We start from the raw sequence: 16,684 nt of genomic DNA, 5'->3' as shown, positions 1-16,684 counted from the left end.
ATTATACGTGTCCAGCAGCCTGGCACACGCACATCCACAATCAGCCGCTCAAATCCAGCAATCAGTGTCACATTAAAGGTCTGCATGGCTCCTGTGTCTGTACGTCGAAATGCTGAAAGCCTCTTCCCTGCAGAATGAACCTTAGATCGGCTGCAGCTCTCATTCTCAAGAGTGCTGCTTAAAGATGTGAGCTAATATTCAAGATGTAGAAGTTTAAAAACACTGAACGATTAAAAACACTTTTTTTCAATTCGCTATTCGGTGGTGCTTTCGGATCTGGTGATAGCTACATTTCTGGTTCTGCTGTTAAATTTAGGCCTACTTAATTCCATACCTAAAATACATATTTTACAGTCACTGTTATGCACATTGATCATAAAAACAGCTCAAAGGTTTCCTACCAGCAGGGGCACCTTAAGATAACCAGAGGCCCATGGGCTACAGCGTTACAGTATTGTATTTTGTTGCGTCGCATCGCTCATTACAGTAAGTTAAATCATGACATGGAAACTCGATCGCATGATTCGTGTCATCGCCACATAACACATACTTAAACTGTGTGTTTGAAAAACGAACATAATCGTCCTCTGCTTTTTTCTGAGGTGCATTTTACCCCAGACCACCAAAGAGCAAAGAAGTGAATGAATGAAAGAAATCGCGAGGGCAGCAGGAGATTTTAAGCTTATGGCAGACGCGCCCAAGAGATGATTCGCCTTGTGGCTCAATGTTAGTTCACTCAAATCTAAGTAACAAATCAGAAAACACGAGTGGAAATATTGGTGGTGGGTCAAAAAAAAAGTGTGGGGACCCGGCTGCAGGAGTCCGATTTGACTGATCACTGGTGAAGAGACAATGCTGGAGGATTTGCTGCTCAACAGATCCTGAGCTCACTGACAAATATCTGATCTTGTAAGATGTGGAGATGTTGCAGACGAACTCCAAACTATTTCGACTCAATTCGATACCCGCTGATAGGCAGCTGCTTTCAAAAGTTCCCGTTTTTATTTGTGTTCACGCTCTGTAGTCTGAAGACCGTACAACATGTTTTGAAATGTTCAGAATTTTTATTTAGCTGTAGAAACATTTCTAGAGGCATTGCAGCATCTGATTGGGTTTTCACGCACATTTCCAAGGTCATAATCATACTTACAGTCTCCTCAGAGCCGTCAGGCCATGAAACGCGCCGGGGGCAATTCTGCTAATGAGATTACTGCTGAGATCCCTGAAGACAGACAGAGAAAGAGAAGAGAGATTTCTATTTCAAACAAACGCTGTTCTTTTGAACTTTCTATTCATCTGTGAATCCTGAAAAATAAAATGTATCACGGTTTCCACAAAAATATTATGCAGCACAACTGTTTTCAACATTGATAATAATCAGAAATGTTTCTTGAGCAGCAAATCAGCATATTAGAATGATTTCTGAAGATCATGTGACACTGAAGACTGGAGTAATGATGCTGAAAATACAGCTGCGCATCACAGAAATAAATTACATTTTAACAGATATTCAGATAGAAAACAGATATTTTAAATTGTAATAATATTTCACAATTTTACTGTATTTTTGATCAAATAAATGCAGCCCTGGTGAGCAGAAGACACTTCTTTCAAAAATATTAAATAAAAAAAATCTTACCAACCCCAAACTTTTTAAAATTTATTTTAATGAATTCATTAGTAGTATTTGTAAAACAGATGAAAAAAACTGTTAAGAAGGAGAGAGATATTTGATCTATAACTAGCAAGTTATGAAATCCACACTTCCAAACATACAGAAACACATCAAACCTATTGAAACCTGTGTTTGGCACAAATATTAAATAAATAAAAAATCTAATTGCCACGGTTTCCTCGCAATTCTAAGTTCATATCTCACAATTCTGACTTTGTTTCGGAATTTTAAAAAAAACAAGGCAAATGTGACTTCTTACCTGCAATTGCGAGTTTATTTCTCACAATTCTGATTTTATATCACGCAACTCTGAGTCAGTCTATATCTCACAATTCTGACTTTTTTCTCAGAATAGTGAGTTTTAATTTAGCAATTCTGACTTTTTTCCCTTAAAATTCTGAGTTTATATTTCACAGTTCTGTTTTTTGTTTCCACCACAGAATAAAAATTAAAAAAGGTAATTTTGCAATTATATATTTTTGTTAAATGTTGTGGTGGAACTGGTCTTCTATACAAAGCTCAATGCGTTCAACTCTGACCGACTGTCTCAGACCAAGTGCACTAAAAATACATGACGCGGAATCAGATTGTGACTCCTGACTTTCCTCTGAGGCCAAAACAAACTTCCTGAAATTGTGTCCCTGTGTTTCCCGTGTCTGAAGGGAGTGACAGGAATCTGAAGGAGGACGGAGTCAAACACTAGACATCTGCAGACCATCAGAAACACGCAGGAAAAATGTCACAAGACATTCTGACCTTTCATAAGCCATCTTTCTTGGAAGATCGGACGCTTCTTCTCTCCTGTTTGTAAAGCCAGAAGCAACAACTGAATGTTTCAGGAGCTTTTCAAGAACAAAAATACCCTTAATATGTATTTCAAATCACTCATCTGGTTATAAATCACAGTTCTCTGGGTTTCTGGATTGATTAAATGTGGTTCATGTGAAATATTTAAGGCTCAAGTGTGACGGTCATTACTGCTGATAAATGGCTTCTCTCCGGCTCTAATGGTGTGTGACTCCAGAAACACTTCTGTTCAGCAGTTAAACTTTTCTGTTTTCCAGAGCTTGAAGGAAAAGAGTTTGCATGCCATCTTTCATAAGAGTTTAAGGCCTTAAAAGTGCCATCAGTCGATTGATCATAATGCAAACAAATGCATAATGCTTGTGTCATGCATATAGTGTTTTAGACATTTGGATGTCTAATTTAAACTATTTATTTCTTCTTAAAATTTGGTTTCTTTTTCTCATTTTTGGTCAAGAATGTGCATGCGAAGTTTCAACGCACAGATGTGTTTGGGAAAGGCTGTACAAACTTGGTTACATCAATGGTGTTCAAATCGACCTCCATTGGTTTCTATACAATTCACCTCAAATCAACACTTTGAAAAACAGCAAAAAAGCCAGGTAAAAAACTAAAAACCTTTATTGTAGCTTGTCAAAGAATGAAACTGAATGAAATGTATGAAAACTCATCTTCTTAATCATCCAGGTAGAATTCGCTGTTTCTTCTGCTATTTGAGTTTCTCAGTCAAAAACTGGTTTTGTTTGTTTGTTTTTTGGATCTCAATTACTAGTCTGTTTCTGCACTGAATATAAGCATAAGAAACCCATTTTATCCTCACAAGGTTTTGAAAACAGACATAAGAAAAGGGCAGTGGCTATTTACACCACATACAAATAGCAATAAATACTATTTACACCAAGTACAATTAATGTTAGATACTATTTATATTTAGTTGTAGTCACTTGCAGTGTGCAAACTGTCACTACAAGCAGTCACAAAAAAAACAAAAAAAAACATGAAGGAAATGTCTTTATGTTATGTCTGCGCAGCTACTTTTAAACAAAAATATGTGGGTCAAATTGACCCTAAACTTGAAGGGTTTATATATTTGTAAATTTATTTACACATTTTTTTATATATATTATGTATTTATTATGGCTGTCAAATTTATTTATTTATTTATTTCAAACTGACTTTTAACATGAAGGGTGTAACTATTTTTAACACAACATTTATTTATTTATTTATGTATTTATTTCAAACTGATTTTTAACATGAAGGGTGTAACTATTTTTAACACAACATTTATTTATTTATTTATGTATTTATTTCAAACTGATTTTTAACATGAAGGGTGTAACTATTTTTAACACAACATTTATTTATTTATTTATGTATTTATTTCAAACTGATTTTTAACATGAAGGGTGTAACTATTTTTAACACAACATTTATTTATTTGTTGTGGCTGACAATTTTATTTATTTATTTATTTATTCAATTAACATGAAGGGTCTAACTGTTTTTAACCCATTTATTTATTTACAAATAAATTGATTATTTATACATTAATAAATACATTTATTTAAATATTATTTATTTGTGTTCAAATTGACCCTTAACATGAAGGATGTAATTTTTTTTAACATAACAGGAGTTCATATTTTTTCATACTTCATATTTTTTGACAAGCTAAAATAGAGGTTTTCTGTTTCTTTATGTTATATATATATAACATTAAGCAATCAAAACTAACAAAATAGCAACAATATATAAGTGCAAATGACAAGTCTTGGATTTATATATATATATATATATATATATATATATAGTGTCGATTTTGTGTGAATTGAATTGGAATTTTTGTGCACTTTGTGGTTCTGTAACAATGAGATCATTTGAGTCACTTTTGTGCTACTAGATTAAATCAGCGCGAGTAACACATAAGCTAATGCAATCATATCTAAATCACTGCATTAATAAAGTGCTGACTAGCCTTAAAAGCCTGCAATAAATCAAATACACTTCCAAACAGAAATTTCAGTTCATGAAGAGACGGAAATATTCGGTACACTATTTTTGTTGGAGAAATCCTGTGTGTTTTCTCAGGTTCACAAAACGTTCAATGCACAAATGCAGTGTCCTTAAATCTCACACTGCCGAGAAAACTGCCCTAAAAAACACACAATGGACCCTTTTCACAAGACTGTGACGTCATTTAATTACAAAATAAGGTAATACTTTATTTTAAGGTGTCCTTGTTACACATGTTACATGTATACATGCAAGTAACCCTAAACCAAACCCTCATCCTAACCCTAACCATATAGTAAGTACATGTAGTTAATTCAGTCCTTAAAGTCCCCATGAAATCAAAAGTGCAAATGACAAATCTTGGATTTATATATATATATATATATATATAGTGTCGATTTTGTGTGAATTGCATTGAAACCAATGGGGTTCAATTTGACCCCAAGACAATAGTAGTACCCAGATTTCAACATAATAAGGGAGTTAATAGTATCTGCTTTATTAGTGTTCCTTTAATTCCTTTAACTCATAATAAACAGGAGAAATTCCTAAGAGACCTGGCTTCATGTTATGCGTCTCCAGCTGCCATGACTCACAGGGTCGATCAATTACTGCTGTAAAGCTTCTCAAATTAAAACCTGTTTGTCATCTAGATGTTTTTCTCGTGTCTGCACTGATTTTACGGGCTTTGTAGAGAGCTAAACTCCTGACAAACTTCACCAGTCACACCTAATATTTCACCAGCAGAACATCTACAGGAGAATCCATTCATCCAGACCTAAAGGTGGCAGCACACGACACTATTTACATATCCTTTCCTCTTCCAGAACGTCCCACAGGAGGAAGGCGATTAATGGAGCAAACGAGCGGATTAACCGAAACTAACAAACAGCAGACTCTGCGGAGAGCAGAGCTGAACGCCTCTCATTAGTGAGCATCCAGCAGCGTTTTAATGACACTTCTGAGGGCCTGACTTCACTAAAACAGCACGTCATGTTGAGAAAGCACTACATATTTAAACTAGCTGTTGGGAAAGATGTTCAGAGTTCACAGCGACTCTAGATGGGCTTCTGTAGAGCGTCAAGGCCTGTCAAACATTACAAAACACAAAGAGAAAAGAAATGAAGATCACAGAGGAGGCGGGGTTAGGGGCGGTGCATCAGGAGCCAGACGAAATCTGATTGGCTCCTTCAGTGATCCTGATCTGTGAAATGATTGGTCATGGAAACACAAACATTACAAAATAACAACTGCACACTGTTTAAACCCGTTTTAAAGAAGGTAAAATTATGAGAACAAATTTTTCATTGTCCGCATTATAGACATTCATTGTTAAATGTCTCACAATGGGCTGATTAACAGTATTTTTATCTCATGTTTTAATTATTGACTGAAAAAAGTTCAAATGTGTTTTATTCTTAAATTAAGGGTATGATTTCTGAAGAATCATGTGACTGAAGACTTGAGTAATGATGCTGAAAATTCAGCTTTTATTACAGAAATAAATTACACTTTAACAGATATTCACATAGAGACCAGCTATTTTAAATTGTAATAATATTTCACGATTGCTTCTGTTTTTGACCCTCGGTGAGCAGAAGAAAAAAAATTGTGTTTTATTCATTTGGCTCTCCTTTAAAAATGTTCAACTCTTAGATATAGTAGCAATGAGATTAAATGGAGAACAAGTGGAGTTTTAAGTCTTCTGCTTCTCAGATGTCTCTCCTCTAAAGTTTCAGCAAAGATCTCAACAATCTTCCAAAAGTCTTAATATGAACTCAAACATTTCTCATCAAATGATCTGAGCTGCTGTCCACGTTCATTTTACAACTCTAAACCTTCCCTGCATTGCTTCAGTGGAGAATTTCAGAAGAGACAAAGTTCATGCATGATGTTTTCTAAGCTGAACGAGCAAGCGACGAGCAAGCGAACAATAAAGCCTTCCTTTGGGAGTGTAAAATAAAGCATTAAATGGGCTGTTATTGTGTAATGAGTTACTGGAAACGCAGAGCGCTTCGGTGTGTGTCCTACAAACCGGGCCAGTTCTCATCAGCCTAATTGTGACTGTAAATAACGATGCTATTCAGAGACAAAGAGGAACACACACTGGACTGTAGCTGCTGTTTTGAGTTGGGACGGGTGTAAAAAGTTCACCTATGCATCCGCTGTGACATCACCGTCTGGAAGTGCACTTCCTCCGGCCGTTTCCTGCAATAACAGGCTCAGTCATTATGAAGAGTGGAACGACACTGATTTATGCTGGACTGATGATATATCAGAGCGCTTCACTGCTAACATTACGTGTGATCGCAGTCTGAGAGTTTTCTGTTGTTGACATTTCTAATTAAATTCAGGCAGAAGCTCTGAGCTAAAGTCAGCATGCTGAGAGCGAGAGCAAATGCTGGAAAGATCCTGGCAAATGTTGATTTATTTTGTTGGAATTAATGCTGATGATTCTAACGAAATATAATGTGTATTGCGTGGTTTGACTAAATTAAAAGCAGAACAAACAAACATCTGCATTCACTTTAGAGATATTATCATAAACTCATCTTTAGTGGCTATCTATCTATCTATCTATCTATCTATCTATCTATCTATCCATCCATCCATCTATCCATCCATCTATCTATCTATCCATCCATCCATTTATCTATTATCCATCCATCTATCTATCCATCCATCCATCTATCTATTATCCATCCATCTATCCATCCATCCATCCATCCATCCATCCATCCATCTATCTATCTATCCATCCATCCATCTATCTATCTATCTATCTATCTATCTATCTATCTATCTATCTATCTATCTATCTATCTATCTATCTATCTATCTATCTATCTATCTATCTATCTATCTATCTATCTATCTATCTATCTATCTATCTATCTATCTATCTATCTATCTATCTATCTATCTATCTATCTATCTATCTATCTATCTATCTATCTATCTATCTATCTATCTATCTATCTATCTATCTATCTATCTATCTATCTATCTATCTATCTATCTATCTATCTATCTATCTATCTATCTATCTATCTATCTATCTATCTATCTATCTATCTATCTATCTATCTATCTATCTATCTATCTATCTATCTATCTATCTATCTATCTATCTATCTATCTATCTATCTATCTATCTATCTATCTATCTATCTATCTATCTATCTATCTATCTATCTATCTATCTATCTATCTATCTATCTATCTATCTATCTATCTATCTATCTATCTATCTATCTATCTATCTATCTATCTATCTATCTATCTATCTATCTATCTATCCATCCATCCATCTATCCATCTATCTATCTATCCATCCATCCATCCATCTATCTATCTATCCATCCATCCATCTATCTATCCATTTATCCGTCCATCTATCCATCCATCTATCTATCCATCCATCCATCCATCTATCCATCCATCCATCTATCCATCCATATTTAAGGGGAAAAATCTGCCAAGCATTAGACCAACAATTAAAAAATCTCACAGACAGAAATAACCCTTAGAATGCGTTATTTATATTTTGTTTGTTTGTTTATATTTATTTATTAATTCATTCATTTAAAAAATTATAATTATTTATTAATAAAGACAATTTATTTATAGATTTATGTATCCATTAATTTATATTCTTATTTGCTTTTTATTTATTTATTTAAAAATAAATTAATTTAGAATGCATGAATTTTTATTGACTGTCAATTTAATTGAATTTAGTATAATTAATGAAAAAAATCAGCCAAGTAATAGACCAAAACAAACAAACAAAAGCCATACGTATCAGACAACAGAAGACATATGTTTTGGTTCAGGAATGTTAATATAAATTGAAATTAGTCATATAACAAAATGAAATTTGGGCAGTTAAAGCATAAAATCTGCATTCACTTAAGAAATTGTATCATAAATTCATCTTTGGCGGCTCTGCTATGTTTAAACTGACCTTTAAAAACTAAACCAGGTGCTTTTCTGTATAATTAACAATTGGCCAGTGACCCAATTAAGTGATTTAAATGGTAATAAATAAAGGCACATGTTTCCACTCAGTGAATCCATTCATCATTTCCTCAATTTGCGAAGCGTTAAACCAGCAGCTGCTCTCAAAGAAAGCATCAAGATAAAACCCACCAAAGCACTTATCAAATGGTTTGGTCAACAGACGGAAATATTTGAAATATAATTAAAACAAAGTTTACAAAAACAACCATGAAAACCACTTTGTGTTTCTGTAACAATGAGATCATTTGAGTCACTTTTGTGCTACTAGATTAAATCAGCGCGAGTAACACATAAGCTAATGCGATCATATCTAAATCACTGCATTAATAAAGTGCTGACTAGCCTTAAAAGCCTGCAATAAATCAAATACACTTCCAAACAGAAAGTGTATTTCAGTTCATGAAGAGACGGAAATATTCGGTACACTATTTTTGTTGGAGAAATCCTGTGTGTTTTCTCAGGTTCACAAAACGTTCAATGCACAAATGCAGTGTCCTTAAATCTCACACTGCCGAGAAAACTGCCCTAAAAAACACACAATGGACCCTTTTCACAAGACTGTGATGTCATTTAATTACAAAATAAGGTAATACTTTATTTTAAGGTGTCCTTGTTACACGTTACATGCATTTACGTATTATAATAACAATAAATTATGCATAATTACATGCAAGTAACCCTAAACCAAACCCTCATCCTAACCCTAACCATATAGTAAGTACATGTAGTTAATTCAGTCCTTAAAGTCCCCATGAAATCAAAATGAAAGTTTTTTGGGTGTTAGTATCAATATGTTAGTCTTAAGGTTATCTATAAGGCAGTGTGCTCCAAAACAGTGACAAAATTAGCATTTAGAAGATATAAGCATTCAAAGCTTGCAGTTCTTCACTTCCGCCAAAACGGCTCAACGATTTTTTTGACGTCACATCATACTTCAGCGTCTCATCAAACTTTCTGTCCAATCAAACGCTCTCTAGAATCCGAAGACCCGCCCCCTACACTATAAAACAGACGCTGAAGCCGAGTCGGCGCAGACCACAAAATGTATCGGAGCTATTTGAATTCTACACAGAATGCTATATTTTATAGCAATATGGATGAGATTGTGGCTGGCATACCCTGTCAAATGCTGCTTTACTGAGCTCAACGGCTCTGAATGGCTCTAGCCTAAGCTGTGATATAAACGAACGCTATTGGCTATTTTAAAAAGGGGCGGGGCTGCTTGATATGTCCCGCCCTGTCTTCCTGTTTCAGTTAAAATGACGTCAACACACAGAGTAACACTGCGTGTTTCTAAGCATTTCAGGGGACCTTTAAATGTATAATTACACTGTAACAAGGACACCTTAAAATAAAGCAGAACCCAAAATAAATGTAACTGTAATCTGTTACAGTTACTGAGAACACGTGTGTAATTAAATTACAGTTACTAATGAAAAGGTTAACGATTACAAAGAGGGTTACATCTGAATATTTTCACACACACCCACATACAGATTTATTGACAAGATATTTTAGTTTGTCTTGCATCAGATAACATTTTAAGCTGTCATATGGTCATGTTACAACGTGCCCCTCAGATGTTACAATGTACCCCACCTATGGGGCATGTTGTCACATCTCTCTTCCATTGTTTGAGGGTAAATAAAGAAAAACGTATACATTGTAATTATGAAACAAAGCGAAATATTTGTATTAGACAAGAAGTGAAATTACTGTGGATAAAATATATATATATATATATATACTCTGAACCCCCTGAGGATTTACACAAATTGAGTGTTGTGCCCCGTGCTCCCCTTCATTATAGCGCATGAATATGCACATTAATAAATTCATATTTAAGTTCTATGATACACATCCAACCGCTGCTATTATACTGATATTAATATTACTTTAATATACTAATTCCTCTGGAAAACTGTTGCTATTATATATTATTAATATGAATGCATTATTATATAAATGATAATGTTTTAAATTAATCTAACTTTAATATGTTAAATGCACTCATGTCACCAGAAAACGGTTGCTATTATATATATTATTAATGTTTATTATGTTAATATATGAATATTCATTTAATATACTAAATATACTTATCCCAGTGGAAAATTGTTGCTATTATACATTGTTAATATTAATATATTATTATATTAATTTTGTTATTTACTTAGTGTATGAAATACACTTATCCTAGTAGGAAATTGTTGCAATGGTTTCCAGCAGCTACTTTGACAAATGCTGTAAATGCATATAAATGCTGGAATCACACCCAGCCACATGCATGAACGTGTCTGACACAAAATAACCCTGCTGCCCTTTGCATGAGCTGATCTGATGATCGGAGTCTGGTTTGACTCTGACTGAAGGCAGAGCATCAGCAGCTCGATGCAGCGCGTCTGGACCGACGATAAGAGCTCGATTAAAGGACGAATCAATCGCTGAACTCAGTTAGGGTCAAAGGAAAGACTTCTTCACCTCCTCACAGACAGAATCAACACATCTGTGCTCAAACACAACACTTCACAATCTGCCATCATTCACTGATCGCATCATTGCATAAATTATAATATATTACATTAATATAATTATAATTAAAAATACTAATTTCACCAGAAAACTGTTGCTACTATATATTATTAATATATTAATATTACTTTAATATATTACATACTTATCCCACCAGAAGAATCGCTGCTATTACATATTAACATTAATATATTATTAAATTAATTGTAATATATAAACATATTAAAATACATTTATCCAACCAGAAAACTGTTGCTATTAAATTATTAATATTAAAATATTATTATTATTGTAATATATATTTAATATACCCCCAATCAATATTACCATATTAATAATACAAATTATATTTATATAACTTTAATATATTAAGCATACTCATTTCATTGAAAACTGTTGCTACTATATATTAATATATGAATTACTAATATTAATAATGAATTACTTTAATATATTACATACTTATCCCACCAGAAAAATCGCTGCTATTACATATTAACATTAATATGTTATTAAATTAATTGTATTAATTAATTTATCCAACCAGAAAACTGTTGCTATTACATTATTAATATTAAAATATTATTATTATTGTAATATATATTTAATATACCCCCAATCAATATTACCATATTAATAATACAAATTATATTCATATAACTTTAATATATTAAGCATACTCATTTCATTGAAAACTGTTTCTATTATATATTATTAATATTACTATATTACCATGTATTAGTAATATTAAAATTAGTGCTGTCAATCAAAAAATTAACTAATTAATCACACTTTTTTTTATTAATCACGATTAATCCCACCTAACATTAAAGTTTTTAAAAATACTTTTGCATTGCAATAATTTCACATTCGATCTTTAATGTAGAAACAACATAAAGACAGTATATTTTGAATATTTGTATAATGGCATCTTTTTTTTTATGACTGAAGGACAGTATCACTGATACCAATACAGCTGATGTCTCTGGGAAATTATTTTTTCCCCTAATATTTAACCATTGACTTTAGCCATCCAACATTACAAGAGCTATCAATTTTAACATTTATTAGACCACTTAAAATAACTTCTAATTTAAGTGAACTTAAAACAATCTTCACATAAACCCATTATAATAAATATCATATTTAGTTACCTGTGCCCTTCAGCAAGTAGGAAATATACAGAAATTGAATAAAGTTATCAAACACTAAATTCTAAATTAAATACAGATGAATCCTTAAAGCTACAAAAGTTATTGGTTTCTTTGATTAATAGCTGCTGGTTGTTAGGTTTTTAGGCTGCTATTACTTTAAGAGCCGCCGCTGCTGAACGTGACACGGATCTGAAACGCATCTCTCTTTACCTTTTCTGACCCACTTCAGGTCTTAAAGTCTCTATATATTATTAATATATTACTATATTAATTGTTATATATTACTTATATAACCATATTAATATATTAAATATACTAATTTCACTACAAAACTGTTATATATACATAATACAGTATATATCTCAATCTCATACATCTGCTCATGATTTTAATGATTTAAAGGAACAGTGCACCCTAAAATAAAACCGGTCCAAATAAAAGCGGCTCTTTAAACACGCTTCAGGCTTTTGCTCAGGATATCTGGATGTATGTGTGCAGAAACACAGACTTTACACCTGATAATCACCTGGAACCAGGAGCAGATTTGGAAAAACAGATTTCTGCTGATGGATGGGTCTCATTTCATGTACTTATTGATATATACGTATATATGGTTTCTACATGACTAGGAGCCAATTCTCCCCCGTTTTATCATCTCTACACAATATATAACCAGATGGAAATGGCGATTGCACTCACAGTCTCTCCAGAGATCGCAGGCCGAGGAAAGAGTTATTCTTCAGCGCCGAGATCTTATTGTTGCTCAGGATCCTGAGGAGACACAACAACACAAACCATAAATACAGAGCAGGAGGATTTACACACAAACCGTCATCTTTACAGCCAGCAGCAGATTTATACGACTCTAAATCTCCCGTCTGCTTCATATCGTCAGCGTGTTTGTGGTCAGAATGGAGAAAACAAAACTTCCCCAGCAACACTTTCTCTGCAAATTAACTTGCTGAAGGGTTATTAAGGCATTATATTTTACATTTATGCATTTGCAGACAATTTTTTTTCAAAGCATAACTAACATTATATTAAGGTGGACATTTCATTAATTCATGTATTGCCTAACAATGACCTATGACCTTGCTATTGTCTGTGTCACGCACTACTACTCTACAGAAATACATATTTACTTAGATTTTTTATTTTTTTTTAATGTTTAAATGCAAGTGTCCGAGAGAAAGTGGAAAGAGAAAAAAACATATTTAAAGATATATTTAAAAAAATACATTAAATTATATATATATATATATATGTGTGTGTGAGTGTATGTATGTATGTATATGTATTCTTTTTTCCCTCTTTTTTTAAATCACAATATAAAAATGCTACAATATGTATCAATGTATAGCGACAATATTTTTTGTGCATAGTTCGCCAAAAGATGAATGTTCAGAAATATTTAATTTTGGCTTTTATTTACATATAAACATTGGTTAATTCCTGTGTTATTATAGTTAACTAAAACTAAAAACATTAAAAACTGCATTACTTGAAATAAAAAATGTTAACTGAAATAAAATAAATTAAAATATGAGAAAATACGTATTTTAGCTTGTTGCCAAGGCAACATTTCAAATTTTTGTTTAGTTTAATTTGTACTAAAATAACTAAAACTGAAATCATTTATAAAAAAAGATATAAATAGACATTTTTTAAAACAACAAAAACTAATAAAAATGACAAAAACCCACAAAATTTCTAAAACTTATGTAAAATGAACATGAAATCCGATAATAAAAAAATAAAATCTAATTCAAAATATTAACAAAAACTACAATAGTATCTCAAAGATGCTAAAATACCAACACGCATACAAAAAGCAAACAAATATGGTGACCCTGAAAGCTGAAAGATGTTACCATTTTTAAATCCATATCCCAGTTCTAGACATTTTAGTAAAAAAAACTAAAACTAATAAATACAATTTGATAAAAACTATATAGACATTAATGAAAAAAATTGAAAATGAAAAAAAAAACACAACAAATAAAATTTGAACGAACTTTAAAGTGAAAATATAAAAATAAAATCTAATTCAAAATATTAACAAAAACTACAATAGTATCTCAAAGATGCTAAAATACCAACACGCATACAAAAAGCAAACAAATATGGTGACCCTGAAAGCTGAAAGATGTTACCATTTTTAAATCCATATCCCAGTTCTAGACATTTTAGTACAAGTTAAAGTAAATGAAAATGAGAAATGTTGTCTTGGAAACCAGCTGAAATAAGTTATAAATCATATAATATAAATATTTTTTTCTTTTTATATTTTATTTTATTTTATTTCAAGTAACTTAAGTAATTTAAAAATATATATATATTTGTTTTTTACTATTGTGATAGTATTGTATCATGTATCGAACAGAATTGTGACACGAGTGTATAGTTGCAGAAGATTATTTCCACACATTCACCAGTCAAATCTTTCTAGAGTATGAATATGAAACTCAAATTCATGTTCACATGTGGAGTTCCTCTGGAATAAAACACAGACCTTTGAAATGCACTGACTGAACAATCACGTTTCTGAACTAAACCACAACAGAAATAAAGCGGAGCAAAAGCTCTTATCGTAAATTGTTTAAACATTACTATCAATACACAAATGCACGCCCACACTACAAATATGATGTCTACCTGCAACCGTGTGCAAAGGATTCTCATCATGTAAAGCGCATCTGATATAATTAATAATCCAGCAAACAGGACATTATATCAGATCTGCTTTACATGCATGACGAGACCCTTGTGTCATTCTCACACACACACTCACACTCACACACACACACTCACACTCACTCTCACACACCACTCACACACACACTCACACTCACACTCACACACACTCTCACACACACACACAAACACACACACACACTAACACACACACACACACACACTAACACACACACACTAACACACACACACACCCACATAATGAAGGTCATGTGTCTCTAACAGTGGTCATGTGTGAATGTGAATGGAGTTCATACAGTAATGCAGCACACATCACCTCCGTCACGCATGCATTCAAACCACTGATCAGACAGTTTCAGACGCACACGGCCTTCAGGACACGCCAATGATGAAGACAACACGCTTACAAAATAATTAGGCCTATAAATAAAAATGAGAGACAACCCTCAGCAATACAGATGGACACAGGTTATACAGGCACTGGGAACTATTTATTTTAGGAATAATCACATCAGGGTTATTAGGTTAAAACGAAAATCATAAAATAAGACAAACAAACAAACATAAATAAATTAATAAATTAATAAAAATAAGCTGAGTTAAGTGAGGTATATGTAATTAATATTTTTTGTTATATAATATATAATATTTATTTATTTAGCTTTTTAATTAATTAATTATCTATTAATTAATTATTTTTATTTACCGTCATTTTAATTGGCTTCAGTATGCACAACCTATTGGTAAATCAATGGTAGCATATTTCACTACCTAATAAAATTAGAATAATTAATATTATTAATTGTTATATAATATTTTTAAATATTTGATTTATTTATTTATGCTATTTTAATTGGCTACAGATTTGAAATGCATGCACATACTGCCCTATTGGTTAATCAATTAATTAACATATTACTAATTAAAACACTTCCTGAAGCACTGCAATTAGTCTAGAAAAATGAGGTCATGTGGCAAGAATGTCACGACTTGCACTAATAATTTCCAGAAGATGCCTTGTCAAAATATAATTTTTGTATAGCGTGTGAAAGCTGTTGTGATGTGTGAAAGCAATGAGACATCTGAAATGTAATATGTTTTAACAGAACCATTTATACAGTTTTTTGAGACTCCATCTGCTGCAGATTCAAGCGTGTTTTTCCTCCGTGTCTGAGCGCATGTACTGCGGATGTAACAGTGAGTTCAGGGTTTGTGTGTGTTAAACGTGTTGTGTGTGTGTTGTGTGTTAAGCGTGTCGTTGTGTGTGTCACAAGGTCATTCGCCCCCACACGCCTGTTTCAGGCCTCTGTCTAACATCCAGGAAATGGCAGGCAAAACATAATTGTACATTATGTAAACAGTGCATGCCGAAACTCCAGCGACCTTCCAACTTTCTATTTACAATATCAATTATGTTCTTCAAGGATAAGCAGAGAGAGAGAAAGAGGGACAAATTAAATATTGTCTTTCTCGGACCGCCGGAGCAAATGGTCTGTGTCATTGAGTGTGATTTAATCCAGCAGCTAAAGGTTATGAGCATCCAAAATAAAAGTTTTTGTTTACATAATATATGTGTGTATACTGTGTATATTTGCATGTATACACATGCATGTATATATTTAAGAAAAATATGTTGTTTATATATTAAATATATTTATATATCATATAAAATATAAGAATATGAATATATAAATGTATATACATGTAAATATCTTCTAAATATATATGTGTGTATTTATATATACATAATAAATATACACAGTAC

At 32.6% G+C, this 16,684-nt stretch overlaps 1 protein-coding gene across 1 annotated transcript in view; it reads right to left on the bottom strand.

Moving 5' to 3' along the window:
- The window catches only part of LOC107689349 (adhesion G protein-coupled receptor A3-like), a 113,235-nt gene that overhangs the window by 78,200 nt on the left and 18,351 nt on the right, over nucleotides 1-16,684 (bottom strand). Inside the window, exons 2-3 of the mRNA XM_016487303.1 lie at nucleotides 12,904-12,975; nucleotides 1,151-1,222 (exon numbers count right to left, since the gene is read on the bottom strand). Of these exons, the coding sequence (XP_016342789.1) occupies nucleotides 1,151-1,222; nucleotides 12,904-12,975 (144 nt within the window). The remainder of the gene's footprint in view (nucleotides 1-1,150; nucleotides 1,223-12,903; nucleotides 12,976-16,684) is intronic.

The sequence above is a fragment of the Sinocyclocheilus anshuiensis genome, unplaced genomic scaffold (genome assembly GCF_001515605.1).
Source record: "Sinocyclocheilus anshuiensis isolate Anshui unplaced genomic scaffold, SAMN03320099.WGS_v1.1 scaffold709, whole genome shotgun sequence".
NCBI classification, from domain to species: domain Eukaryota; kingdom Metazoa; phylum Chordata; class Actinopteri; order Cypriniformes; family Cyprinidae; genus Sinocyclocheilus; species Sinocyclocheilus anshuiensis.
This window is presented reverse-complemented; position numbering and strand designations above follow the sequence as displayed.